This window comes from Gadus chalcogrammus, chromosome 2, assembly GCF_026213295.1.
Source record: "Gadus chalcogrammus isolate NIFS_2021 chromosome 2, NIFS_Gcha_1.0, whole genome shotgun sequence".
NCBI classification, from domain to species: Eukaryota; Metazoa; Chordata; class Actinopteri; order Gadiformes; family Gadidae; genus Gadus; species Gadus chalcogrammus.
The window spans coordinates 6,040,658-6,068,353 of record NC_079413.1 but is presented as its reverse complement, the minus strand read 5'-3'; the positions used below and the strand labels follow the sequence as shown (position 1 = coordinate 6,068,353).

Sequence of the window (27,696 nt, the reverse complement as noted above, 5' to 3'; positions counted from 1 at the left end):
ATCTGGTGCCACACCCTGTTATTCAATGCACCACCCCTTCTCTTTTCAGTTATTACGGACACGCCACTGCATCAAATATTAATGTGGCATTCATTCCAATGCTTAAAATATATCTGTTGCATTCAGTAGGCCAATGCTGTGGTAAAGCGTGTAAAGTATGACCAAGTGTTTCTTTCCTTTCAATAGATAGAACTTTATCAATCCCCTGTAGGAGAAATTTGTAAATGCGGAAATAATGAATGAATAGTCATCGCAACGGAGAGACCGCGACGACACCTGCAGCCCCAGAGAAATGTGATTTATATTTATTTATTTATATTTATATCTCTATATCTATAGATATCTACAGAATATACAGATGAGTATCTCTAGATAGAGATCGATCGTCCAATCTATTTACCTGGGATTAAGAGATATGACCATTTGATAACTACCACCAATATGGGAAAATTAATGCATAACATGACCCTATTGTATGTCGATACATGTTTGATCGCCCCTCTGTCTGTGCCCATGTAAATACAACGGCGATCGGCGAATAAGCAAAAAGATTCACAGTAATTGCTGACATTCAAGACACGTTGCATCTTCCGTTCTTTCTCTCGACCTGGGACTGTGACTCGAGTTGAGCAAATACACAAGATGGCGGTAGAGGGCTGAACCTGAAAGTCTATTCAATACTATTTTATATTCATGAAGTGAAGTAGGCTCCATTCAAATTAGTGTATTACTTTTTCTTAATTGTGCCAAAATTACAATTAACTCAAAAATGTTAGACAGTGGTTAAAGATATGGTCTAATTTTGAAGTTTAAGGGGGGAAAATCGATATACATATATATATATAAAATAAAAAGGGCCACATTTGTGTGTGGCCTGCAACATAAATAAGAAAATTGGAACATAGATGTGTTTGTGTATATGTAAATGCATTTTTTTTTTTTGCATTTCGAATCTGGTCTATGAAAAGCAGCTGACAAATGACCATCAGGCCTGCCAAAGAGCTTTCAGTCTGTCCCCTTAACTTAAAAAACGCCTTGCACCCCATTTCCCTAAATCACGGAGCGTGCAAAGCCAAATATTTCGCCCAGTGTGAGGATTCACTGTGATGAGTCGTTTCAGGGAGCAGGAAAAGGTTAAACCTCCTGGGAGTCCTACAACATCCTGACCTATATCCCAAATAACTAATGAATTTATTTTCTTTACTTTCACTTCAAACAAAACATTTATCCTCCCTATAGGAAGACCATCCACACGTGGTGGGGATTTTGGAGGGGGGATAGAGGGAGCACACAACATTCTGACTTACTGACTCCTGGGGGTGCTGAGAGAAAGTCTATATGATGACAATATATTCATTGTTTTCGCATTAATTTGGCCAGCAACATTTTACACCAGTTTTAGAATGTTTTACACAACAGATATTGTGGAAACCAACGTCAAAGCAAATGGTAAAGTGATAATTGAAAAACCAACTAAATCGAACCATTAGATGAGCCCTCATGAGATTGGGATAACAATCTAGCCCTAAAGGCAGAAAGAACAGTGGAGACGGTAGTGGACCTTAGAAAATCTCCAGCTCCACTAGCCCCCATCATGCATCATGGTTCCCCAGTGAACACTGTCGAATCATATCCCTTCCTGGGGACAGTCATCTGCCAAGACCTCAAGTGGGAATCAAATATCAGCTCCCTCACTAAGGAAGCCCACCTGAGAATCTACTTTCTTCGGCAGCTAAGGAAATGCAACCGCTCTTGTCAATGCTGACCTCATCACCCCCTCCCCCCCAACATACACACACACACCGTTAAAAATATACATTTTAATGTACAGTTAATAATTCATTTACCAAGGGGCTGTATTTAAAAACTACAAAAATAATACAAATCAAATCAAACAAATTTGACGGAAATCGAACTATGCCCAGCTGGTAGGGTTGGTGTGTAGTTGGCATTTTCTTTTCTTATGGTGCATTTTATGTGCTTACTAACCAGCAATAAATGAATTCATTTGTATTCAAATAATTATGTTTCTGGAATTGGTATCCGTTATCATCAATTGTATTTTCTTCTCTTCTATTCTTCTGCTTTCCCGCATCTCTCATGCGTCTTTGCGTAGAGTCGGTTAACTTCGTCGATGGCATGTTGCTTTAAATATTGCCGCGGTAAAGGAATATGGGATACCACTATCTCCTTTCCTTTCGCAAAGGAAGCTCAGGAGTATAAAGGAGGGTTAAAGGAAGCATCAAGGCTCCTTTTAGAATTTGAGCATTTTTAGAATTCGAACCACCTTTCCTCCAAGCACTTCCGGGGTGATCTCCATAGGAAGGGAATTTCCTATGCAAAAAAGAAAATTCGTAGAGAAATTCCGGGTTTGTCTGGACGGTCGGACCAAACGTACAAGACTGTGTGGCCGGGCCAAAGCCAATACTTCAATACAATTTTCGCCCTCAATCTTTACAATCTCCATTCAAACGTGTTTTCCCTCCTGTATGAAAAAATAAATAAAAACAGGTTAGTACAGTGATAACGCCACTATCAAATATCAACCAATGAAACCAAAAAATAAATAAATAAAATGTTCAGGCTTCGATAACTATTTTAACGACACATTAACAAATCATGTTTAATAATAGAAGTATAAGGTCGAGGATGTGTTGAATCATAAGATCAGTAGGCCCAGCATGGCAATTCCTCAGACACATTTGCATATGACTATGCACATGCCATGCTTTATATCGGTTGGCAGCCGAAGACGTAGGCTGTGAGCCTCGCGCGTGACCTGACAACAATTGAGTGCATTCCTCGTACAACAGGTCCCACCCGATGGGATATCATAACCGTAACATCACCGTTTTCAAATCATGTTTGAAGAGAGATTCAAAACGCTTGTAAAGTAGGCCTACTTTCAGCGGTGCAGTCTACATTCTCCGGACCGCTTTGTGATCTGGTGCCACACCCTGTTATTCAATGCACCACCCCTTCTCTTTTCAGTTATTACGGACACGCCACTGCATCAAATACTTCCTTCCCATAGAAATACCTACAGGAGCCAAAGGACTAGGATGCCCAACAGCCGGATCTGATTCGACGCCACCTTTACTTACCAAAGGCATCTGGCATGGTCACGGTCACATCATCTGTAGCAGCGCTGTAGTCAGCAGAAAAAGCCCCCGGACGAAATCTATGTCAACAAAGACATAGAACAAGAGGCACTGAACATCGTATGTGGCATCTTCATCTCCATTACTTTATTTTAATTATTTTACTAGTTTGTTTACTTCCCTTTTTGCCACTGACTATGCTGTTGTGTCAACTGAATTGTCACTTTGGGGCTAATTACATATTTACTTACTTACTACTTACTTGCTTAATAAAATGGGCACTGGCAATGTAAACATTGTAATGTTTAGTATACAGCCAGTATCTTCTTACCTACTGGTTCCACTTAGCAGTGATTGTGCTTCAGGTTGTGCCGCAGTCTGCTCAGGGAGAGCCCCGTCTTCAGTCCTGACCCTGAGCCAGGGAAGGAGAGACGCCAGCCACAGTTAGTATAATCCTGGTACTGTCTGAACCTCCATTCAACAACTTTTTAGCACAATTAAAAGATTAAGACAGCATGAAGGGCAAACAGAAACAAGTACAGGCGCACATTATGACCTACTGGAAGAGTGGGAGCAGATGCAAGCAACCAACCAAAGCATCTATGTGATGTGATCATTGCATATAAACAGTTACATAGAGCCTGAAATGTGCATGAAAACCTAAATAAATAAATAAGCATAAATAATAATCTTGTGGCAGGTAAAATGCATGTAGTTTTTTCACCCAATCATAAAGTATCCGTTTGGAGGGGGCCCGAAAAAATGCGGTATGCCTAGTGTAATCTTTCAACTTAATCCAGCCCTGGATGCAACCAACCAAAGCATCCAATATTGACTTCAGATACATGTCATTAAGGGGCAGGTAGGGGTCAGACATCAGCAGCCATTGGGGTGCGAACCCAGTCAATTTGTCTAGACTAGACTATTTTGACTGTCGTGCTTGTTACTAGTAGTACTCTATTATAACTACTACTTATACTACTGCTAAACATCTACTAACGCACAATTATGCAGGTACGTAACAAACACATACATAAACAAAAAAGATACCCATATTCATGTAATAAATCCCGTAATTAGGTTCAAAATGGCGCTAACTTTCCAGCAATGTATTACCCGTAGTTAGGAACGCACTGCTTTGATCATCAAAAAATCTTCGTAAAACGGAGGTCCTGACTCACTTCGATGACATAAAAGAACCCGGGGCACTTAGCGCAAAGAGTAGGGGATTCCTGGTGTCCTGGCTAAAACTGCTTAACCAGGCTCATTCAATCTGCCCCCTCTAATCATAACCGTTCTGTCGCCGATTGGCTGCCGTCCATCACCCATGTAGGTGCTACACATTGGTGGTGGTTAGTGAGGTCCCTCCTTTCACTGTAAAGCACTTTTGATTGGACAAAAAAGCGCTATTTAAATTCTATCGATTATAAGAAGTAGTATTATCAACATTAGAAAAAATTGACTATTCAGCAAGACAATAATATCCGATCCTACCATTGCAAACTCTCTAACAACTTAACCATTGAGATAATCATAGTTCAGCCAATTTTACAAAGTTCAGGGGTCTCATTTATAAAACTCTGCGTTGGATCGTTACTAAAAGTGTACGTACGCCCAAAAGCCAAGTTTTGCTCGCGCCAAAAAATATTCAGACTTATAAAACCCTGCGTACGCACACCTCTAAGCAATCTTTGCTTTATAAATCACAGAGTGCCTACAAGTGTGCGCAGCTGAATCAGCTTCACGTTCCGCCCTGTACACGCCCCTTTTTAATTCATAAATGGTAAATGCAAACGGCCTCATGAATGCGATCTGCATATAAAACAGACTCAGATGGAAGTATTATGTCTGGTCGGAAAGAATGGCAGAAGGACTGAGAAAAGCAAAAAAGCGGAAAAAAAAGCAAAACTACTTTTCGGGGCTCCACCTCACCCACAAGTGTCGCCACTTCAACCTCCGTTGAAGTGACGACACTTGTGGGTGAGGTGGAGCCCCGAAAAGTAGTTTTGCTTTCTTTTCCGCTTTTTTGCAGAGTCATAGGAACATGTAGTTTTGCAGAGTCATAGGAACATGTTGCTGCCGCAGTGAAGCAGTGAAGTGGTCTGACATTAAGGTACACATTTTTATGTAGCCCTATGCGGCTTGGTTTTCCACAGTTGGGATTTAATTGACATTTGATTATGTGTTTACAGTGTCACATAAAAATATTATGTTATTGACACATGTTGGACAGATGCTTTATTCGATGCACTCGTGCTGTCAGTGGACAGTATGGAGTGACTGTATTAAATATAGAGAATTTAGATTTTTAATTTTCATTTTGATTCTAAGGAAATGTTTCGTTATAACTGAGAAATAACGCAGTTGACTTAAATTATTCTGATTACATCAATTTAACATGATACGGGTTGAAATTAAACTTATGAAGGGCGATGATAAAACATAATCGTTCACCACCCCGTCTGTGTCGCCAATTCTCCTTTTCCTCCAAACCATGTGTACGCATGGGTCAGAGTTTGCTTAGGGCTGCGCACATTCTCCCGTCAAGTTAGTTTTTTATAGATCACAACTTTGGCGTGGAAAGTCATCTACGCCACTTTCAGCCCCGTTTTGTGCGTACGCAACGGTTATAAATGAGACCCCAGAACATGGCACCTGCACTGTAAAACCTGACAAGTTAGTTGAACTTAAACTATTTGAGGAAACCGATTGCCTTGAACTATTTAAGTTTACTAACTCAAATAAATTAAGTACCAGCAATTATTTTATGTAAGTAAAGATAACTCTTATAGCTAGAGTTATTGTGACATGTGTATTATGAGTTAGCATTACTAATTCCATTTACTGAGGTGAAATGTAAAGAATTAGCTTTTTACACTTAAATGCAGCAATTCATTCAACGTATATAACATGTGTTCATGTAACTTATTACATTCTAGTTGCAACAACTTAAAATTACATTTCGTCTACTCAATTCATTTGAGGAAACCGATTGCCTTAAACCAATCAAGTTAAATGAACACAATGGATTCACCAATCTCTGATCCAACTTAAATTACTGTGGCGAGCAGCGCGGGAAGGACGAGACGGGATTTTTGAGATTTAAGTTACGTCTACTTAGTTATTTTAGTAAGATGTACTGTTAGGTTTTACAGTGTGGTTACATACCCATTTCCTGGTGCTGACTTATAACCATACTCAGCTGTATATCGACGTAAATGTATACGTTACCGAAAACATATTTTTTCTGAATAGGCATGAAAATGCTGGGGCAGTTTGAACCACAATTTCTCTCTCATTTTCGCAATAAAGAAAATCATTTCACGAATAACTAGTAAACAATGAACAAAAGAAAATTACTACCAACACAATGACTATCATTCCAATGCTCCTATGCTTGCAAAAAAAGGAGGTGGTCATTGTGATGTGACATTGCAATGAACAAGCCCTATAAACTCTTTAAAAATAAAAGATTGTTAGGATGTGGACTGAATCCTCCCCCTCACTCCCTTTCTGTTGTGGGTAGTTTTTACTTCCTTAAGGTCAAGAATTCAGCTGCACCCTCGCCCTCATGTGAGTGGCATGTCTTGTCCACGTAAGTGTGGACAAGAACTTAAAAGATTTCTGTTGTCTATCAATTTAAGTTTAAGTTCCTCAACTTAATAAAGTGGCATCCAGTTAAAAAGCTAATGTGATGATTTGAATAAACAAAACTAATAGTCTAATGCATGTTTCTAGTATGAAGAGTCTAATTGTAATCATCAGACATCATGTCACACAGATTCCAAGCAACCATCTTGGGAAATGTGAAATGTGAAATTAATTCCAGAGAATTCAGAACTAGAATGGCGTCTTGTAACGTTGGCGAATAAACAACACATAATAAGGATAGTTGTACTTAATCAGATTGCACACACAATATAAAGACAATTAAACAATAACACACCTACAAAATAAAAAAATGGATTGTGTGGACACTCACGTCTGTTTCTTTTTTCGTCGACAGAGCCACACCGCCAACGCCGCCAACGGCACCAACAGCAGTAGCACCACCGCCAACGGCACACCAACACTAACCGCAGCTGATGGGTATATATCAACTCAAAAAATAGCCTCAGTTACATGTATGGTGTCATTGAATATGACATGAAATCTCTCACTGTTCGACACTTGACGGTCACACAACTAGATAATGCAATGAAACCTGATGTCATGGAAACGTCCAACAGAAAGGGGAAAAAAAACCTCACCTGGCTGGTTACTTTGATCCATGTTTGATGTTTGATCTGTTTAAGTTAAGAGATCAGTTCAATGACAATGGTCAGTATATACAAACACACACAGTGTATAAACAGCATTGCGTATTAACAATATAAACAGCTTACTTTTCACTGAGTCCGTGTCAGTCTGTTCACTTGTGTTGTTTAACTGTTGTTTAGCTATTGCAGATATGAGATCAGTTTAGTGCACACACACACACACACACACACACACACACACACACACACACACACACACACACATTTCAATGTCTTTATTTGTGTCCGCATTTATAAAATACATTGCAAGGGCACAAATATTTTCAGTTGCTTTTGATGCCCTACATCCTCGAAACAACATGTTGCAGCACTTGAGTCAAACATGCACAGAATAGACAATACGTACACATGAGCTTATTCTGCACACAGTCTGTTAACAGACAGAGAAAATCTATGGGTACAGAAAACACCTCCTCCTCCAAATAGCTCGGCTGCCTATAATGGAGGAGATTGAGCAATATGTTGCAAGCGGCTTGGCTTTACATTTGGACAACCTCATAATTCTCAAGCCTCTGACCACCAGCCTGTGGACATGACCTAGGCTGCCGAAAAAGAACATCTCAGCAACACGACGCTGAAGTTGGCATCCGATTCGCAGCATCCGATTCGGCAGCTGGTCCACTTTAAATCGGTCCTGATTGAAAACCACTACACCTAGACTCTTCAAATCTGGACTAAATTTTCACAGTGAGGCTATACGTTATATAAAACATAGTTACAGATTTGTGAAACCTTTTTTCTATTTGTGAAAATGCAATACAGGCTCATTTTAATGCTTTTTAGGGGTCCAGGCTGCATTAGAACGGGTCCTGATTGAAAACCACTACACCTAGACTCTTCAAATCTGGACTAAATGATCACAGTGAGGCTATACATTATGTAAAACATAGTTTCAGATATGTGAAACCTTTACCCTATTTGTGAAAATAGGGTAAAGTGATAATGTAGTCCAGATTTGAAGAGTATAGGTGTATAGATATACTCTATAGTATAGATTTATCGTCAAAATCGATCTTTATAGTCAAAATCTATAGTAGATTTGAAGAGTATAAGTGTAGTGGTTTTCAATCAGGACCGATTTGAAGATTCTAAGTGGTTTTCAAGCCGAATCGGATGCTACGAATCGGATGCCAACTTCGGCGTCGTCTCAGCAACTGACTACATTAACGGCGGCAGTTACGACGGGTGCGGTTGTTTAAGTTTTTACAAAAACAGCATTGGCGTCGAGCGGTGCTTCACCCGTGACGGGCGTACTCGCGTCGCACACACACAGACACACACACATACACTCACACACACACACACACACACACACTAGAAGAAACACATCAGCTTACGTCTTTCTGGGTCTGATAAAGAGGAAGCATCTGAATCTGTTGAACATGAGTGTTTAGTTGAACAGTATATGTGAAGTTATTATAAAGCAACCGGTGACTAAATAGGTAGGCCGTAATAGTGTCACAACTTAAAAGCATTGATTTTTCTCTTACCGGTGACAAATTCCCTGCAGATCTCATCCACATTTGCAGTGCCATTCATTTCGTAGATGCATCTCACAGTCAGGTTTCGACACTGTGTTAGTTTAGGGAGTGTTGCGTTAGGATGTTTGGCCAGTAGTATCTTAAGCAGATACAAAAAGAGAGTAACCATCAGACATTGTTCGGGAGGAACAGTAAACAATGAATTACCATACATTCAAATAAAACTTCTACACAAAAAGGAAGGTGTGTTACTTCGCATTGTTTCCTTATGGCTAGCCACGCAGCCTCAGGTAGTTTAGCTGATTAAAATAAGGAATATGTTCTTATTATCATCTATTTAATTGGCTTAGGCTGTTGTTAATCGAAAGGCAATTAGGCATTAGGCATATTCGTATTTGTCCACAAACATCATATTGTTCAAATTAAACAGATCAGACATGTAGGCATAGGCCTATATATTGAGAAAGATGCTAAGAAAATAAGCCAATTTATGGGTCTAGCAAGACTTACCGGCTGATTGTCGGCGTAGACTTCAAGATCTTTACACACTTTACCCGGAGGCAGAGACCAGGGGTATTTATAATATCCATCTCCGGTTGAAATGTTTTTACATTGCATAGTAATTACCACAGGGGTTCCAAGGCAAATGTTTCCTAGAAATGCGTCAAATGCAAATTAAATCCTATCTAGCGCTAGTCAATAAATAAATAACAACTTGCGACATTCCTTTCAACGATCACCGGCAAAGCTCACACTACAGGACTTTTACCATACTTCCAGACCCATTTCCAAGTCATAGTAGCCTATAGGTCTAATCTTTGAACAATCTGAAAACATCCCACAAGTGTGTCCGGTACCGAGCCTCATCCATTTCAAGGTAATTTGACAGCGAGCTGCTCTCCTCGGACGGGATTTTGTTTAAATTTAAAAGTCCTGTAGTGTGAGTTTGGAAAGAATATTGCTTCTTACCTGATACGGGTGGTGCGAGGGAAATTGACAGAATACAAATCATATAGAATAAACCATTCATTGTACGATTTAGCTTGGGCTAGGGCAGCTCGGGAGTCAACGGAAACAGGGCTCTCAAGTTTTGAACTGAGTTCAGAGGGAGATTTTATCACGGGGGGGGGGGGGGGGGGGGGGCTATATTAACATGTGACTGCTTGCGAATGTGTCCACATCCACAGACATGGTGACTAATGTTGATAGTAAGCATTATTGGCCCTTAACACTAATATTCAGAAACAACACTCCCTCAAAAGGCTATTGTTTTAAGCAACACCAGAAGAGGCATATAGCCTACTTTCCCCTGAACTTTTAAACGTTGCAAACCTGCAAAAACATAAGTATATATTGATGTGGCATTCATTCCAATGCTTAAAATATATCTGTTGAATTCAGTAGGCCAATGCTGTGGTAAAGCGTGTAAAGTATGACCCCCCCGTAGGAGAAATTTGTAAATGCGGAAATAATGAATGATTAGTCATCGGAGAGACCGTCGACACCTGCTGCCCCAGAGAAATGTGATTTATCACCCCTTATGGCAAAACCATAAGTAACGTGGAAGGTGAATCTGAGCTGCTACTCAATCAGGCTGGAGCGATCCTCCCTCAGATATAAGGAGCCATGTGTCTGCAAATGTGATTTATTATTTCCAATGTTGCTCCATTTATATCTATTTCTATTTACAGATATATAAAGATATCTATATCGATATCTAAATTATATAGAGATATCTCTATATCTATAGATATCTACAGTATGAGTATCTCTAGATAGAGATCGATCGTCCAATCTATCAACTTGGGATTAAGAGATATGACCATTTGATAACTAGTACCACCAATATGGGAAAATTAATGCATAACATGACCCTATTGTATGTCGATACATGTTTGATCGCCCCTCTGCCTGTGCCCATGTAAATACAACGGCGACCGGCGAATAAGCAAAAAGATTCACAGTAATTGCTGACATTCAAGACACGTTGCATCTTCCGTTCTTTCTCTCGACCTGGGACTGTGACTTAGAAGAGTTGAGCAAATACACAAGATGGCGGTAGAGGGCTGAACCTGAAAGTCTATTCAATACTATTTTATATTCATGAAGTGAAGTAGGCTCCATTCAAATAAGTGTATTACTTTTTCTTAATTGTGCCAAAATTACAATTAACTCAAAAATGTTAGACAGTGGTTAAAAATATGGTCTAATTTTGAAGTTTAAGGGGGGAAAATCGATATACATATATATATATATATATATATATATATATATATAAAATAAAAAGGGCCACATTTGTGTGTGGCCTGCAACATAAATAAGAAAATTGTAACATAGATGTGTTTGTGGATTTGTAAATGCCTTTTTTTTTGTTACATTTCGAATCTGGCCTATGAAAAGCAGCTGACAAATGACCATCAGGTCTGCCAAAGAGCTTTCAGTCTGTCCCCTTAACTTAAAAAACGCCTTGCACCCCATTTCCCTAAATCACGGAGCATGCAAAGCCAAATATTTCGCCCAGTGTGAGGATTCACTGTGACGAGTCGTTTCAGGGAGCAGGAAAAGGTTAAACCTCCTGGGAGTCCTACAACATCCTGACCTATATCCCAAATAACTAATGAACTGTTGCATCATATGTTTAAAAAAAATATATATATTTATTTTCTTTACTTTCACTTCAAACAAAACATTGATCCTCCCTAGAGGAAAACCATCCACATGTGGTGGGGATTTTGGAGGGGGAATAGAGGGAGCACACAACATTCTGACTTACTGACTCCTGGGGGTGCTGAGAGAAAGTCTATATGATGACGTCATTATAAATGCTGCGCAATATATTCATTGTTTTCGCATTAATTTGGCCAGCAACATTTTACACCAGTTTTAGAATGTTTTACACAACAGAAATTGTGGAAACCAACGTCCAAGCAAGTGGTAAATTGATCATTGAAAAACCAACTAAATCGAACCATTAGATGAGCCCTCATGAGATTGGGATAACAATCTAGCCCTAAAGGCAGAAAGAACAGTGGAGACGGTAGTGGACCTTAGAAAATCTCCAGCTCCACTAGCCCCCATCATGCATCATGGTTCCCCAGTGAACACTGTCGAATCATATCCCTTCCTGGGGACAGTCATCTGCCAAGACCTCAAGTGGGAATCAAATATCAGCTCCCTCACTAAGGAAGCCCACCTGAGAATCTACTTTCTTCGGCAGCTAAGGAAATGCAACCGCTCTTGTCAATGCTGACCTCATCACCCCCTCCCCCCCAACATACACACACACACCGTTAAAAATATACATTTTAATGTACAGTTAATAATTCATTTACCAAGGGGCTGTATTTAAAAACTACAAAAATAATACAAATCAAATCAAACAAATTTGACGGAAATCGAACTATGCCCAGCTGGTAGGGTTGGTGTGTAGTTGGCATTTTCTTTTCTTATGGTGCATTTTATGTGCTTACTAACCAGCAATAAATGAATTCATTTGTATTCAAATAATTATGTTTCTGTAATTGGTATCCGTTATCATCAATTGTATTTTCTTCTCTTCTATTCTTCTGCTTTCCCGCATCTCTCATGCGTCTTTGCGTAGAGTCGGTTAACTTCGTCGATGGCATGTTGCTTTAAATATTGCCGCCGTAAAGGAATATGGGATACCACTATCTCCTTTCCTTTCGCAAAGGAAGCTCAGGAGTATAAAGGAGGGTTAAAGGAAGCATCAAGGCTCCTTTTAGAATTTGAGCATTTTTAGAATTCGAACCACCTTTCCTCCAAGCACTTCCGGGGGGTCATCTCCATAGGAAGGGAATTTCATATGCAAAAAAGAGAATTCGTAGAGGCCCCTGGTTTCAAAAAATGTGTTTGCAGGTATCCAAAATTCCGGGTTTGTCTGGACGGTCGGACCAAACGTACAAGACTGTGTGGCCGGGCCAAAGCCAATACTTCAATACAATTTTCGCCCTCAATCTTTACAATCTCCATTCAAACGTGTTTTCCCTCCTGTATGAAAAAATAAATAAAAACAGGTTAGTACAGTGATAACGCCACTATCAAATATCAACCAATGAAACCAAAAAATAAATAAATAAAATGTTCAGGCTTCGATAACTATTTTAACGACACATTAACAAATCATGTTTAATAATAGAAGTATAAGGTCGAGGATGTGTTGAATCATAAGATCAGTAGGCCCAGCATGGCAATTCCTCAGACACATTTGCATATGACTATGCACATGCCATGCTAATATCGGTTGGCAGCCGAAGACGTAGGCTGTGAGCCTCGCACGTGACCTGACAACAATTGAGTGCATTCCTCGTACAACAGGTCCCACCCGATGCGATATCATAACCGTAACATCGCCGTTTTCAAATCATGTTTGAAGAGAGATTCAAAACGCTTGTAAAGTAGGCCTACTTTCAGTGGTGCAGTCTACATTCTCCGGACCGCTTTGTGATCTGGTGCCACACCCTGTTATTCAATGCACCACCCCTTCTCTTTTCAGTTATTACGGACACGCCACTGCATCAAATACTTCCTTCCCATAGAAATACCTACAGGAGCCAAAGGACTAGGATGCCCAACAGCCGGATCTGATTCGACGCCACCTTTACTTACCAAAGGCATCTGGCATGGTCACGGTCACATCATCTGTAGCAGCGCTGTAGTCAGCAGAAAAAGCCCCCGGACGAAATCTATGTCAACAAAGACATAGAACAAGAGGCACTGAACATCGTATGTGGCATCTTCATCTCCATTACTTTATTTTAATTATTTTACTAGTTTGTTTACTTCCCTTTTTACCACTGACTATGCTGTTGTGTCAACTGAATTGTCACTTTGGGGCTAATTACGTATTTACTTACTTACTACTTACTTGCTTAATAAAATGGGCACTGGCAATGTAAACATTGTAATGTTTAGTACAGCCAGTATCTTCTTACCTACTGGTTCCACTTAGCAGTGATTGTGCTTCAGGTTGTGCCGCAGTCTGCTCAGGGAGAGCCCCGTCTTCAGTCCTGACCCTGAGCCAGGGAAGGAGAGACGCCAGCCACAGTTAGTATAATCCTGGTACTGTCTGAACCTCCATTCAACAACTTTTTAGCACAATTAAAACTGTCTCCTGACAGACAGCATGAAGGGCAAACAGAAACAAGTAGAGGCGCACATTATGACCTACTGGAAGAGTGGGAGCAGATGCAAGCAACCAACCAAAGCATCTATGTGATGTGATCATTGCATATAAACAGTTACATAGAGCCTGAAATGTGCATGAAAACCTAAATAAATAAATAAGCATAAATAATAATCTTGTGGCAGGTAAAATGCATGTAGTTTTTTCACCCAATCATAAAGTATCCGTTTGGAGGGGGCCCGAAAAAATGCGGTATGCCTAGTGTAATCTTTCAACTTAATCCAGCCCTGGATGCAACCAACCAAAGCATCCAATATTGACTTCAGATACATGTCATTAAGGGGCAGGTAGGGGTCAGACATCAGCAGCCATTGGGGTGCGAACCCAGTCAATTTGTCTAGACTAGACTATTGTGACTGTCGTGCTTGTTACTAGTAGTACTCTATTATAACTACTACTTCTACTACTGCTAAACATCTACTAACGCACAATTATGCAGGTACGTAACAAACACATACATAAACAAAAAAGATACCCATATTCATGTAATAAATCCCGTAATTAGGTTCAAAATGGCGCTAACTTTCCAGCAATGTATTACCCGTAGTTAGGAACGCACTGCTTTGATCATCAAAAAATCTTCGTAAAACTGAGGTCCTGACTCACTTTGATGACATAAAAGAACCCGGGGCACTTAACGCAAAGAGTAGGGGATTCCTGGTGTCCTGGCTAAAACTGCCTAACCAGGCTCATTCAATCTGCCCCCTCTAATCATAACCGTTCTGTCGCCGATTGGCTGCCGTCCATCACCCATGTGGGTGCTACACATTGGTGGTGGTTAGTGAGGTCCCTCCTTTCACTGTAAAGCACTTTTGATTGGACAAAAAAGCGCTATTTAAATTCTATCGATTATTAGAAGTATCAACATTAGAAAAAATTTACTATTCAGCAAGACAATAATATCCGATCTTACCATTGCAAACTCTCTGACAACTTAACCATTGAGATAATCATAGTTCAGCCAATTTTACAAAGTTCAGGGGTCTCATTTATAAAACTCTGCGTTGGATCGTTACTAAAAGTGTACGTACGCCCAAAAGCCAAGTTTTGCGCGCGCCAAAAAATATTCAGACTTATAAAACCCTGCGTACGCACACCTCTAAGCAATCTTTGCTTTATAAATCACAGAGTGCCTACAAGTGTGCGCAGCTGAATCAGCTTCACGTTCCGCCCTGTACACGCCCCTTTTTAATTCATAAATGGTCAATGCAAACGGCCTCATGAATGCGATCTGCATATAAAACAGACTCAGATGGAAGTATTATGTCTGGTCGGAAAGAATGGCAGAAGGACTGAGAAAAGCAAAAAAGCGAAATTTCACGGAGGTTGAAGTGACGACACTTGTGGGTGAGGTGGAGCCCCGAGAAGTAGTTTTGCAGAGTCATAGGAACATGTTGCTGCAGCAGTGAAGCAGTGAAGTAGTCTGACATTAAGGTACACATTTTTATGTAGCCCTATGTGGCTTGGTTTTCCACAGTTGGGGTTTAATTGACATTTGATTATGTGTTTACAGTGTCACATAAAAATATTATGTTATTGACACATGTTGGACAGATGCTTTATTCGATGCACTCGTGCCGTCAGTGGACAGTATGGAGTGACTGTATTAAATATAGAGAATTTAGATTTTTAATTTTCATTTTGATTCTAAGGAAATGTTTCTGGAGTTATAACTGAGAAATAACGCAGTTGACTTAAATTATTCTGATTACATCAATTTAACATGATACGGGTTGAAATTAAACTTATGAAGGGCGATGATAAAACATAATCGTTCACCACCACCCCGTCTGTGTCGCCAATTCTCCTTTTCCTCCAAACCATGTGTACGCATGGGTCAGAGTTTGCTTAGGGCTGCGCACATTCTCCCGTCAAGTTAGTTTTTTATAGATCACAACCTTGGTGTGGAAAGTCATCTACGCCACTTTCAGCCCCGTTTTGTGCGTACGCAACGGTTATAAATGAGACCCCAGAACATGGCACCTGGTTACATACCCATTTCCTGGTGCTGACTTATAACCATACTCAGCTGTATATCGACGTAAATGTATACGTTACTGAAAACATATTTTTTCTGAATAGGCATGAAAATGCTGGGGCAGTTTGAACCACAATTTCTCTCTCCTTTTCGCAATAAAGAAAATCATTTCACGAATAACTAGTAAACAATGAACAAAAGAAAATTACTACCAACACAATGACTATCATTCCAATGCTCCTATGCTTGCAAAAAAAGGAGGTGGTCATTGTGATGTGACATTGCAATGAACAAGCCCTATAAACTCTTTAAAAATAAAAGATTGTTTGGATGTGGACTGAATCCTCCCCCTCACTCCCTTTCTGTTGTGGGTAGTTTTTACTTCCTTAAAGTCAAGAATTCAGCTGCACCCTCGCCCTCATGTGAGTGGCATGTCTTGTCCACGTAAGTGTGGACAACAACTTAAAAGATTTCTGTTGTCTATCAATTTAAGTTTAAGTTCCTCAACTTAATAAAGTGGCATCCAGTTAAAAAGCTAATGTGATGATTTGAATAAACAAAACTAATAGTCTAATGCATGTTTCTAGTATGAAGAGTCTAATTGTAATCATCAGACATCATGTCACACAGATTCCAAGCAACCATCTTGGGAAATGTGAAATGTGAAATTAATTCCAGAGAATTCAGAACTAGAATGGCGTCTTGTAACGTTGGCGAATAAACAACACATAATAAGGATAGTTGTACTTAATCAGATTGCACACACAATATAAAGACAATTAAACAATAACACACCTACAAAATAAAAAAATGGATTGTGTGGACACTCACGTCTGTTTCTTTTTTCGTCGACAGAGCCACACCGCCAACGGCACCAACAGCAGTAGCACCACCGCCAACGGCACACCAACACTAACCGCAGCTGATGGGTATATATCAACTCAAAAAATAGCCTCAGTTACATGTATGGTGTCATTGAATATGACATGAAATCTCTCACTGTTCGACACTTGACGGTCACACAACTAGATAATGCAATGAAACCTGATGTCATGGAAACGTCCAACAGAAAGGGGAAAAAAAAACTCACCTGGCTGGGTACTTTGATCCGTGTTTGATGTTTGATGGTCAGTATACACACATGTATATAAACAGCATTGCGTGTAAACAATATAAACAGCTTACTTTTCACTGAGTCTGTGTCAGCCGGTTCACTTGTGTTGTTTAACTGTTGTTTAGCTATTGGAAGTAAAGTGAAACAAAGAAAGTGACACAATTCACCTGCCAACATACAAAACCATCCCTGGTGTGTGTGTGTGTGTGTGTGTGTGTGTGTGTGTGTGTGTGTGTGTGTGTGTGTGTGTGTGTGTGTGTGTGTGTGTGTGTGTGTGTGTGTGTGTGTTTGTTTCTTCTAGTGACTAGAAGAAACACATCCGCTTACGTTTTCCTGGGTCTGATAAAGAGGAAGCATCTGAAACTGTCGAAGATGAGCGGTCAGTTGACAAGTATGAAGCTATTAGGAAGCAACAGGTGACTAAATAGACCTTAGTTAATAGTGTTACAAGCATGGATTTTTCTCTTACCAGTGCCAAATCTCTTGCAGATTTCACTTCCCCTTCGTCTGAGGCATTTCACAGTCAGATTCAAACATTGATCTTGTATGGGCAATGTCGTGTAATCAAGAATTTCCTTTACTGTCTAAGCAAAAAAAACAATTGGATAGACATGATTCCAGTAAAACGTTATCAAATACAATTAAAAGTATCACAGATTTAGAAGCTGCATGCGTCTACAGTTTACCCTTTATATTACTCGTATTAAGGTTGCGTCCCATTTCTACCCCTTACCCCTCCGCCTTACCCCTCCCCCTTGGTTTGAAGGGGTAAGGGTGTCCCAATTCTCATTTTGGTTAAGGGTAGGGCGAAGACAAAAGGCTACGTAGCCCTTGAAACGAAGCGAAAACGTAGCTTGAAACGAAGCTATCCAATGACCACACTTCAAAGGGAGGGCTTCGAGGAAAATCCGGCCGAAAATGCATTTTTACCAGTTATCATTCGGACTCATGATGTAAAGTTGACTGTATATTCAGCTCGAAGTCATACACGGACAATGCGATCTCTGAGCTCGATATAAAACATTACATAACGGTAAATAACCGTTGAACTATACAAGATTTTAGCGCTCTCTAGTGGCCAACCGAAATCGCCAAATAAACAAACAGCAGCGATGGTTCAAGCGAAGGACACGCACAAATGTAAGTATTTTCAGCACTTTAATTACGGCAGACTGGTGTATTAATACTATTTTCGAGCGGTTTTTAATTGTGAGGTTATTTTTGAATCACTAGTCAAGTTTGTTTTGATTCACTAGTCAAGTTTGTTTTGAATCACTAGAAGCCGATGCTAATGTGTTCCGCTATCGCTATTTGTTGAGATAGATATCCGATAACCCTTGACATGACATGTTAAGGTTTCAGGTAACATTTGTGTGCAGTGGATATGTTTACTACTACGATTCCTTGGTTGATTATACCGGCGCACTGCTTTGATATCGGTAAAGCTGCCACCTTGGCTACGTCGCTCGCCTGTCAAACTGAAGATTTCCTTTCCACCTTTACCTCAGGGACACCACAGGAGACCAGACGGCTCATTAATTTCAGGGGGACCAGGGACAATGAGTTCCTAAAATCGAAAATGATCGCCAGAAAACAGTGGGAGTGAGTCTTACGTTGTTCAATCTTTTCATTCTTGCGTCTGTTTTCTACTTTGGTATATCTGTGTTGAGCTCAATAGCCCACTGAATGTCTGTGTCATTATACCAATTGCCTAATGAATGTATCAACCAAACGAGACCATTGTTTTTGTTGTAATTTAGTATTTTGGTGTGTGTGTGTGTGTGTGTGTGTGTGTGTGTGTGTGTGTGTGTGTGTGTGTGTGTAGCCGAGCTAAATTTAATTTTGTTTTATTTTTTATCATTGTTCATACCTTTTTTTATGTGAACTCCCCCAAATATTGGTTCCTAAGTAAGTTGGTTTCGTTGTTCCCTATGGCATGCCTTTTGTTTCCCTGGGGAGTGGTTTGGCGTTGCACCTGTGTGTACCTGTGTGTACCTGTGTGTACCTGTGTGTACCTGTGTGTACCTGTGTGTACCTGTGTGTACCTGTGTGTACCTGTGTGTATGTGCAATGACAACAAATAAAATCCTATCCTATCCTATCCTATGGCAATGTTTTGATATGTTGAGGGGAGTATCTTATGTCTGCATTTATTTGAAAGAGCATATGCACAGAAAAGCAGACGGACAGAGTTACAATGGAGATCCAGCGAGTTTTTAAAGCCATGTGACGCGTTGCATCACATAGGGAAGTTAACACCAGCATTTCTGACGTTTTTATCCACTAATTCATTATGTTATGTGAGGCAACGCAACGCAACGTATGCTTGATCTGAAACATGCCTACTCGTGGCTTCTGTTGACATAGCAGTCAGCGACGATGAAGCCACGTAATGGAGGGGCGTCCCATTTCTTAGGGGAACGTTTTACCCCTCTATATTGAGGGGCAAGGGGAAGGGGTAAGGGGGAGGGGTAAGGGGAAGGGGTAAGGGGAAGGGGTAAGGGCTAGAAATGGGATTGGGCCTAAATTCAGCTCGAAGTCATACACGGACAATGCGATCTCTGAGCTCGATATAAAACATTACATAACGGTAAATAACCGTTGAACTATACAAGATTTTAGCGCTCTCTAGTGGCCAACCGAAATCGCCAAATAAACAAACAGCAGCGATGGTTCAAGCGAAGGACACGCACAAATGTAAGTATTTTCAGCACTTTAATTACGGCAGACTGGTGTATTAATACTATTTTCGAGCGGTTTTTAATTGTGAGGTTATTTTTGAATCACTAGTCAAGTTTGTTTTGATTCACTAGTCAAGTTTGTTTTGAATCACTAGAAGCCGATGCTAATGTGTTCCGCTATCGCTATTTGTTGAGATAGATATCCGATAACCCTTGACATGACATGTTAAGGTTTCAGGTAACATTTGTGTGCAGTGGATATGTTTACTACTACGATTCCTTGGTTGATTATACCGGCGCACTGCTTTGATATCGGTAAAGCTGCCACCTTGGCTACGTCGCTCGCCTGTCAAACTGAAGATTTCCTTTCCACCTTTACCTCAGGGACACCACAGGAGACCAGACGGCTCATTAATTTCAGGGGGACCAGGGACAATGAGTTCCTAAAATCGAAAATGATCGCCAGAAAACAGTGGGAGTGAGTCTTACGTTGTTCAATCTTTTCATTCTTGCGTCTGTTTTCTACTTTGGTATATCTGTGTTGAGCTCAATAGCCCACTGAATGTCTGTGTCATTATACCAATTGCCTAATGAATGTATCAACCAAACGAGACCATTGTTTTTGTTGTAATTTAGTATTTTGGTGTGTGTGTGTGTGTGTGTGTGTGTGTGTGTGTGTGTGTGTGTGTGTGTGTGTGTGTGTGTGTGTGTGTGTGTGTGTGTGTGTGTGTAGCCGAGCTAAATTTAATTTTGTTTTATTTTTTATCATTGTTCATACCTTTTTTTATGTGAACTCCCCCAAATATTGGTTCCTAAGTAAGTTGGTTTCGTTGTTCCCTATGGCATGCCTTTTGTTTCCCTGGGGAGTGGTTTGGCGTTGCACCTGTGTGTACCTGTGTGTACCTGTGTGTACCTGTGTGTACCTGTGTGTACCTGTGTGTACCTGTGTGTATGTGCAATGACAACAAATAAAATCCTATCCTATCCTATCCTATGGCAATGTTTTGATATGTTGAGGGGAGTATCTTATGTCTGCATTTATTTGAAAGAGCATATGCACAGAAAAGCAGACGGACAGAGTTACAATGGAGATCCAGCGAGTTTTTAAAGCCATGTGACGCGTTGCATCACATAGGGAAGTTAACACCAGCATTTCTGACGTTTTTATCCACTAATTCATTATGTTATGTGAGGCAACGCAACGCAACGTATGCTTGATCTGAAACATGCCTACTCGTGGCTTCTGTTGACATAGCAGTCAGCGACGATGAAGCCACGTAATGGAGGGGCGTCCCATTTCTTAGGGGAACGTTTTACCCCTCTATATTGAGGGGCAAGGGGAAGGGGTAAGGGGGAGGGGTAAGGGGAAGGGGTAAGGGGAAGGGGTAAGGGCTAGAAATGGGATTGGGCCTAAGCCTACTATGCAAACATGGGTGACATATTCATTTGAGAGCTTATATGGCCCATTTCATTTCTAGAATGCTTAGAGAAATAAAGTGATCATGGCTTCAGACAGTTTGATCTAACCTGATTATCGTAGTAGATTTCAAGTTGGTCGCACACTTCATCGAAGGGGTACTTATATCCACCGTTGACGGTAATGTTTTCACATTGTACAGGTACCTCTTCGGGGGGTTTTAGACAGTATATGCGGTCTAAAAACGAGATAGGGTTATTGTTAGATTATACATGACTTTTTATGAATGTTAATATAACTGTATCCAACACGGTCACTATTATGCTATCGACTGCAGCAGTTTATACATAAATAAACATTGCAACATTCCTTTAAATGATCGTAGGCCAATTCCACAGTTCACTTTAAGCACGTGTCTGACTCTAGCCTACATCCAGACTAATTTAACAAAGTTAATCTGAGAAATGAATACAAGTGTGTAAAACCGGGTTTTTGTTAAGATGTCAAAGTCCTGTATGGGGAGTTTGGAAGGTATCTTCCTTCTTACCTGTTTCGAGTGATGTGAGAGAGACTGACTGAATAATAGTCATATAAAATAAACCATTCATTGTACTCCTCGGCTTGGACTGGTGTTGTAATGGACGAAGGTTCCACGCGCTGTTTAAAAGTGACCGTAGCAGGCTCAACCATACCTATATGATGTCTATGGGCTCAACGGCCGCCCACGATTCTTATTCGGAAATGAAAGCGACCGATCCTGATTGGCCAATCCCTTCGCAGTAAAGCTTGGATGATGTGAACAAGGATAAGTAAGGATTCTCAAGAAGTAGAGCCTGATGTATATAAGTAAATGAAATGAAATCAAGTGCAAAAATATTTGCATATAATGAGTCATAACTGCTATGACGCCCAATAATTTTGTGAAAGTTTGCATATCACTCCGTGCCTGTGTGGTGAGACGCAGGGGCAGAGCCCTTTGTAATGATCAGGGCCGTCACAGCCAATGGCTTGCGTCTCCACCTTATTTATTCTGAGGTAGCTTTTTGTGTCGGGAGGTGCCACAATTTGTCTCCTCGTTTTTCCTGCTACGCCCCTCCAGGCAACTTGCTACCGGTATGTACGCGTGCTTTCCCTATGGACGCTCTAGCTGATTTGTTTGGCATGGTGATTTACTTTTTCACACTGGTCGCTTTGCAGCGCTTGTGCCTGTTGCTTGCTGGTGCCTGCTGGTGCCCTGCCTTGGTTGGTGATGCGTGCAGGTTGTTGATCGCGTAACAGTCTCGGTGTGGATTCCAACCGAATGCTAACATTCAGCGGTGCGCTGTGAGCCGCTGGCTTAAGTAGGAAGTTGCCAACTTCCTGGTAGGTATCCCTTATTTTATATCGCTATTGTTTTTAGAATTATGTTTAGCACTAACGGGGTGACCTGTATGCCTTCTAGGTACTGCCGATTGTGTCGTTGCCGACTGCTGTTTTTGCCACCCGTTGTTTACCACCAAAGCTGCCCAACTGTCCTGGGCTAGCCTGGAGGATAGCGGCGAAGACGCCAACGACCACTATCTGAACGTGATCTGTCTGTTGACTTGTCCTTGTGTGTTTCCACCTGTCCGTGTCGCAACTAGTGTGTGTCGGTGTGTGTGTTTGTAGAGTGTTGGCGAGTGCGCGCGTGTTTTGTCCTGGGCTAGCCTGGAGGATAGCGGCGAAGACGCTAACGACCACTCTTTGAACGTGATCTGTCTGTTGACTTGTCCTTGTGTGTTTCCATCGGTCCGTGTCGCAACTAGTGTGTGTCGGTGTGTGTGTGTGTGTGTGTGTGTGTAGAGTGTTGGCGAGTGCGTGCGTGTTTGTCCTGGGGAAGTGTTTGGTTTAATTTGGGGGATTCTGTTTATGGTTTGTTTTGAGCCCTGCTTCTGTTAAGCCACTGGCAGGAGGCCTTTTTTTATAGCTGCGGATAACCAGTGGGCTATCACGCATGTTTAAGATCCTTTTTGGCCTGGTTTGTGTGTTTGTGTTATATTTTGTTTTCTTACTCATTTCCTTTTTGTGAATTACATTTTGTGTAGTTGTGTTTATTGTTTTGTTTGGTCGTTTGTATCTGCCCTCATCTCTCTTTTGTTCCTTCGTTTCCAGGCGCTGAGTGCCCACCGCAGGGAGGCAACTAGATCCTTTAGGTGGTGGTGCCCCCTTCCCGAGTGTGGTTTCACGTGTGTCCTCTTGGAATTTCTCTTTTATCATTTTGATCCTGTTTTGCTGTGTGTATGTGCGAGCACGAGTGACTGGTTGGTGTTTATGTGTCTCCCAGTGTTGCCAGGTGGGAAATGTAGGATTATCGTACCAGAGACATAAAATTATCGTATTTTTAGGGAAATTATCGTACACCCGTCATAATCAAAATAAGGTGGCTATTGATGCGCTATATAGTCACTCGAGTGTTGAATAGCATCTAACGGGCACTCACGGCTTTGCGTTGGTACGGAATGGATTCATCAGCAGCCCCACAGTTGCGTTAGGCTAACGTGTCCCCCATAAACAATGACGGGTGGGAACTAATGAGCCAAATCATGAGGCCTGGAGGCCACCCACTGTTAGGAAATAGACATAGCACCAGGTTTAAAAGGGAAATAGTATTCATGATAACTGACAAGAAAATAAAGATCTGGTTTCACAGATTGAAATTTTATTATCAGAGAAACAACATTGTCTCTGTCCTCAAAATGACAACAATTCATAAAATAAACAAAAACTGCACTTATGAAAACTTAAAAGTGCCTACACCAGGTTCTAACTTAAAATAAAGTGCAGTTCTATGTGATTTTATTTTATGTTCTGTTCTGAACATAGTAAGGCAGCGGACATATGTTGACATGTTGCAGGAATGTCAAAGACCGTATTTCTCTTTGCTATGGTGCTTAAAACTCAAATAAAGATATTGTACTCTGCTTCTTCTTCTTTTCTTTTTTTTTTTTTTTCCTGGGGCGGGCGCAGCGGACTATTCAGCCAATCATTGCCGTTGTTCTGAGGCAAGCTCACATTTAGAAAAGCACGATTGGCTTGAAATTTGTCACATGGAAAGAGATGCCTTCAGGGTTCACAAAAAAACAGTTGCGACAGGCTGATTACAACATATTACAACCACACATTCACTGAATGGTCAAATTATCGTATTTTCGGCCTTTTTTGGGATTATTGATCGTACATCGTACAGAGGGCCAAATTATCGTACAATTACGATAATTATCGTACACCTGGCAACACTGGTGTCTCCCCCCTCCGTCTCCTGGTATCTTGCCCCCTGCTGGTAAGCCTCAGCCCTAACCATCCTGTCTATCCCCTACATACCAATTGATTTCATTTATCCTGTTTTATTACATGTGGAACACGCATGTTTTAGTTAATAAAAACAACCTATTTTTGGAACTTCGTCTCTGGTGCCGTCAGTCAAACGAACGTGTGCTATATAATTGTTTGGATTTAATTGATTAGTATATCCCTGGGTGCAATCCCTAGGGTGGCGTTGTCGGTTAGCTTGGTTTTCCCCTAATGCCACACCTGGAAGTAGAAACGATTACAAAGTATAAAAGTAGTTGTATAAAAGCAATAGCACAGTTCACTGAAGCCTAAAAATATGTTGAATGATGGAGAGGGTGTAAATGTTGTTACTCCGGGAGTGAGCAAGGCGATGGAGAGACTAACGAAAGCTTAGGCACACGGTGAGTGAACTGCTGCATAGGATAAATTACAGGTGTAAGTACCATATCGGCTCGGCTTCCAGATCGGCTCGGGGTCCGTCGTCTGCTGATTACGTTACACAATATCATTGGCTGTACGCTTGAATGGGCGTACATTGTGATTGGCTGTACGTCGGACAGTTGTGATTGTGCTCGCTGTTGCCTCGTGGTTGCTATGACTACAGCCAGAGCTACAGCACAAAACAGCCAATCACAACTGTCCGACGTACAGCCAATCACAATGTACGCCCATTCAAGCGTACAGCCAATGATATTGTGTAACGTAATCAGCAGATGACGGACCCCGAGCCGATCTGGAAGCCAAGCCGATATGGTTTTTACAACGGCTTATCTTAACAGCCAAGATGATTCCGAGGGATGTTTTGTTTTTAGAAGAAAACTATCCATACAGATAGGTTGGGAATGGTCTATGTTCAAAATGAAAGATCATTACAGGCTCTTTAATTTAAGCCATAAAAAACCTTATTGCTGTAGATAGCTATTGTGTGACGTAATCAGCAGACGACGGACCCCGAGCCGATCTGGAAGCCGAGCCGATATGGTACTTACACCGGCGAACCGCTCTAGCCGAGCCTTCTCTCGGAGGGACGTGTGTTGCATAGCGACCGTCGTGCATTTTGAAGGCAGCCAGGAGGGACTACTTTTTTGTATTCTTCAAAAAAACAGCTACTTTGACTTTCTTGTTTTTTTTAAATGTAATGTGTCTATTACTTTCGTTTTTCCATAATAGTAACCGTTGTATAAAAGCAATAGCTCACTTCAGTCAGTGGCATGTGCTCATTATACCGCTGTGAAGGGGGTCCGCTGCGCGTCGGGGCCGGACAACGCCCCCTAACAGTGGTATAATGAGCACATACCACAGCCTGGCGTGATCTATTGCTTAATTATACAACGGGGGGCCTGAATCAGCGATCTGATTGGTTCCTAACTGTTGTATAATGAGCGTATACATAACTGCTATGACGCCCAATAATTTTGTGAAAGTATCACTCCGCGCCTTGAAGTGGAAAGTGTCAAAGAATACAACCGTATTTTTTACTAGTGTGTGTGTGTGTGAAGTCATTTTGCCATAATTTTAACAGTTGTATAAAAGCAATAGCACAGTTCACTGAAGTCTAAAATCGGCGAGTGAACTGCTCCATAGGATAAATTGCCGGCGAACCGCTCTATCGGAGCCTTCTCTCGGAGGGACGCTAAAGTGTGTTGCATAGCGACCGTCGATGCATAGCGACAGCCAGGAGGGACTACTTTTTGGTAGTCTTTAATAAAACGGCTACTTTGACTTTCTTGGTTTCTTTTTAAATGTAGTGTGTCTATGACTTTTGTTTCGCCATAACAGTAACCGTTGTATAAAAGCAATAGATCACTTCAGTCAGTGGCATGTGCTCATTATACCACTGTGAAGGGGGTCGCCGGCCCTCCGCTGCGCGTCGGGCCGGACAACGCCCCTTAACAGTGGCAGGGGTTAATCTAAACCGGGAAAGAGGGGCGCTGCGCCTCCTTGTTTCAACCCAGCGCCTCCTTGTCGAAAATTTTAAATTACTTAAAATCTCCCGGAATGGAGAGCGAGCGAGCAAGACCGCGCACAGGAAAACAGACGTGCTCCTAACCGCGTTCGCATCTGTGTAGCGAGCGCGCAGCACAACAGAGAGGGATCTAGAAACTGTGCATGAGGCAGTGTGCACGTGAGCCTCAGGCGCTGTCACGTTAAATTTGTACCGGGGGCGAAAATTGTACCGGCCTACGTCATCAGTTGTTTACATCTTGACAACCTGTCTGGCAACAGTCGACGCGATCGTCTGTTGCCGGGCAGGTTGCAAAAAACATTCGGCTCATGTTTCCAAAAGACAAAATAACATAATACAGATAACGGATCGCTAGATAACACTTGTTTTTACTTTATATTTGCATTGTATTTAATTGTTTAATTGAATAGTAACAGACGACGCGATCGTCTGTTGCCGGGAAACGGGCGATCGCGTCAAATGACGCGTTCAAGAACCTTCCTACGTCATTTGACGCGATCGCCCGTTTCCCGGCAACAGACGATCGCGTCGTCTGTTGCTATTCGATTAAACAATTAAATACAATACAAATATAAAGTAAAAACAAGTGTTATCTAGCGATCCGTTATCTGTATTATGTTATTTCGTCTTTTGGAAACATGAGCCGAATGTTTTTTGCAACCTGCCCGGCAACAGACGATCGCGTCGTCTGTTGCCAGACAGGTTGTCAAGATGTAAACAACTGATGACGTAGGCCGGTATAATTTTCGCCCCCGGTACAATTTTAACGTGACAGCGCCTCCTGATTGGCCTGGATCGGTAAGTCAACCAATCAGTTTACAGTGTAGGCGGGCTTTTATCTCTTCTCCCGAACCAAATTGATCAGTTCAGTGAATCTGAGAGTGTCTGAGAAGAAAGAAAATATAGTGTTTGGTGACTTAGTTTACAGTGTTTTTAAAATGTCGTGCCGCGGGGTGAAGAAAAGCAAGGATTGTCTTGCAAATTTTCAAAAGCTCTGCACCGTTTTTTCCGTTTTCCCCCTTGTGAATTTTTTCTAGAAAAACCCCTGAGTGGTATAATGAGCACATACCACAGCATGGCGTGATCTATTGCTTAAATATAACCTATTGTCAGTTGTAATGTAGAGT

General features: G+C 41.2%; 2 protein-coding genes and 2 long non-coding RNA genes across 9 annotated transcripts; 2 read left to right on the top strand and 2 right to left on the bottom strand.

The window, feature by feature from the left end:
- Positions 1–1,818: 1,818 nt before the first annotated feature.
- LOC130371504 (uncharacterized) lies at positions 1,819–9,988 on the bottom strand. Of its 5 annotated transcripts, XM_056577303.1 has the most exons (10): positions 9,871–9,988; positions 9,412–9,554; positions 8,911–9,040; positions 8,758–8,793; positions 7,487–7,540; positions 7,352–7,387; positions 7,084–7,183; positions 3,433–3,513; positions 3,105–3,181; positions 1,819–2,485 (listed from the first exon to the last, which is right to left on the bottom strand). In XM_056577303.1, the coding sequence occupies exons 1-10, from the start codon at positions 9,929–9,931 to the stop codon at positions 2,448–2,450; spliced, it is 756 nt and encodes a 251-aa protein (XP_056433278.1). In that variant the 5' UTR covers positions 9,932–9,988; the 3' UTR covers positions 1,819–2,447. The 5 variants fall into 5 exon arrangements, with proteins under 5 accessions (XP_056433278.1, XP_056433285.1, XP_056433294.1 ...); XM_056577310.1 differs by lacking the exon at positions 8,758–8,793; XM_056577319.1 differs by lacking the exon at positions 9,871–9,988 and having other exon boundaries at positions 9,412–9,718.
- A 2,229-nt stretch (positions 9,989–12,217) lies between these two features.
- Positions 12,218–22,096, bottom strand: LOC130371548 (uncharacterized). 2 transcript variants are annotated; one of them, XR_008893202.1, is made up of 9 exons: positions 21,842–22,096; positions 21,405–21,532; positions 17,666–17,776; positions 17,524–17,559; positions 17,268–17,321; positions 16,914–17,004; positions 13,854–13,934; positions 13,528–13,604; positions 12,218–12,909 (listed from the first exon to the last, which is right to left on the bottom strand). XR_008893202.1 is itself a non-coding variant. In XM_056577367.1 (9 exons), the coding sequence occupies exons 1-9, from the start codon at positions 21,900–21,902 to the stop codon at positions 12,872–12,874; spliced, it is 681 nt and encodes a 226-aa protein (XP_056433342.1). In that variant the 5' UTR covers positions 21,903–22,093; the 3' UTR covers positions 12,218–12,871. The 2 variants fall into 2 exon arrangements, 1 of the variants encoding a protein (XP_056433342.1); XM_056577367.1 differs by having other exon boundaries at positions 17,666–17,780; positions 21,842–22,093.
- LOC130371555 (uncharacterized) lies at positions 17,906–19,312 on the top strand. Its single transcript, XR_008893203.1, has 2 exons — positions 17,906–18,336; positions 18,705–19,312. It is a non-coding gene; the product is annotated as an uncharacterized LOC130371555 (long non-coding RNA).
- LOC130371561 (uncharacterized) lies at positions 19,732–20,881 on the top strand. The gene is made up of 2 exons (XR_008893205.1): positions 19,732–19,893; positions 20,262–20,881. It is a non-coding gene; the product is annotated as an uncharacterized LOC130371561 (long non-coding RNA).
- Positions 22,097–27,696: the final 5,600 nt, after the last annotated feature.

Coding starts and splice junctions, on each gene's coding strand:
- LOC130371504 (XM_056577303.1), bottom strand. CDS start 9,931: ATGAATGGTTTATTCTATATGATTTGTATTCTGTCAATTTCCCTCGCA. Junction 9,555..9,870: donor CCTCGCACCACCCGTATCAG/GTAAGAAGCAAT, acceptor ACGCATTTCTAG/GAAACATTTGCCTTGGAACC. Junction 7,388..7,486: donor TGACACGGACTCAGTGAAAA/GTAAGCTGTTTA, acceptor TAACTTAAACAG/ATCAAACATCAAACATGGAT.
- LOC130371548 (XM_056577367.1), bottom strand. CDS start 21,902: ATGAATGGTTTATTTTATATGACTATTATTCAGTCAGTCTCTCTCACA. Junction 17,560..17,665: donor CTGCAAGAGATTTGGCACTG/GTAAGAGAAAAA, acceptor CATCTTCGACAG/TTTCAGATGCTTCCTCTTTA. Junction 17,005..17,267: donor TGACACAGACTCAGTGAAAA/GTAAGCTGTTTA, acceptor TATACCCATCAG/CTGCGGTTAGTGTTGGTGTG.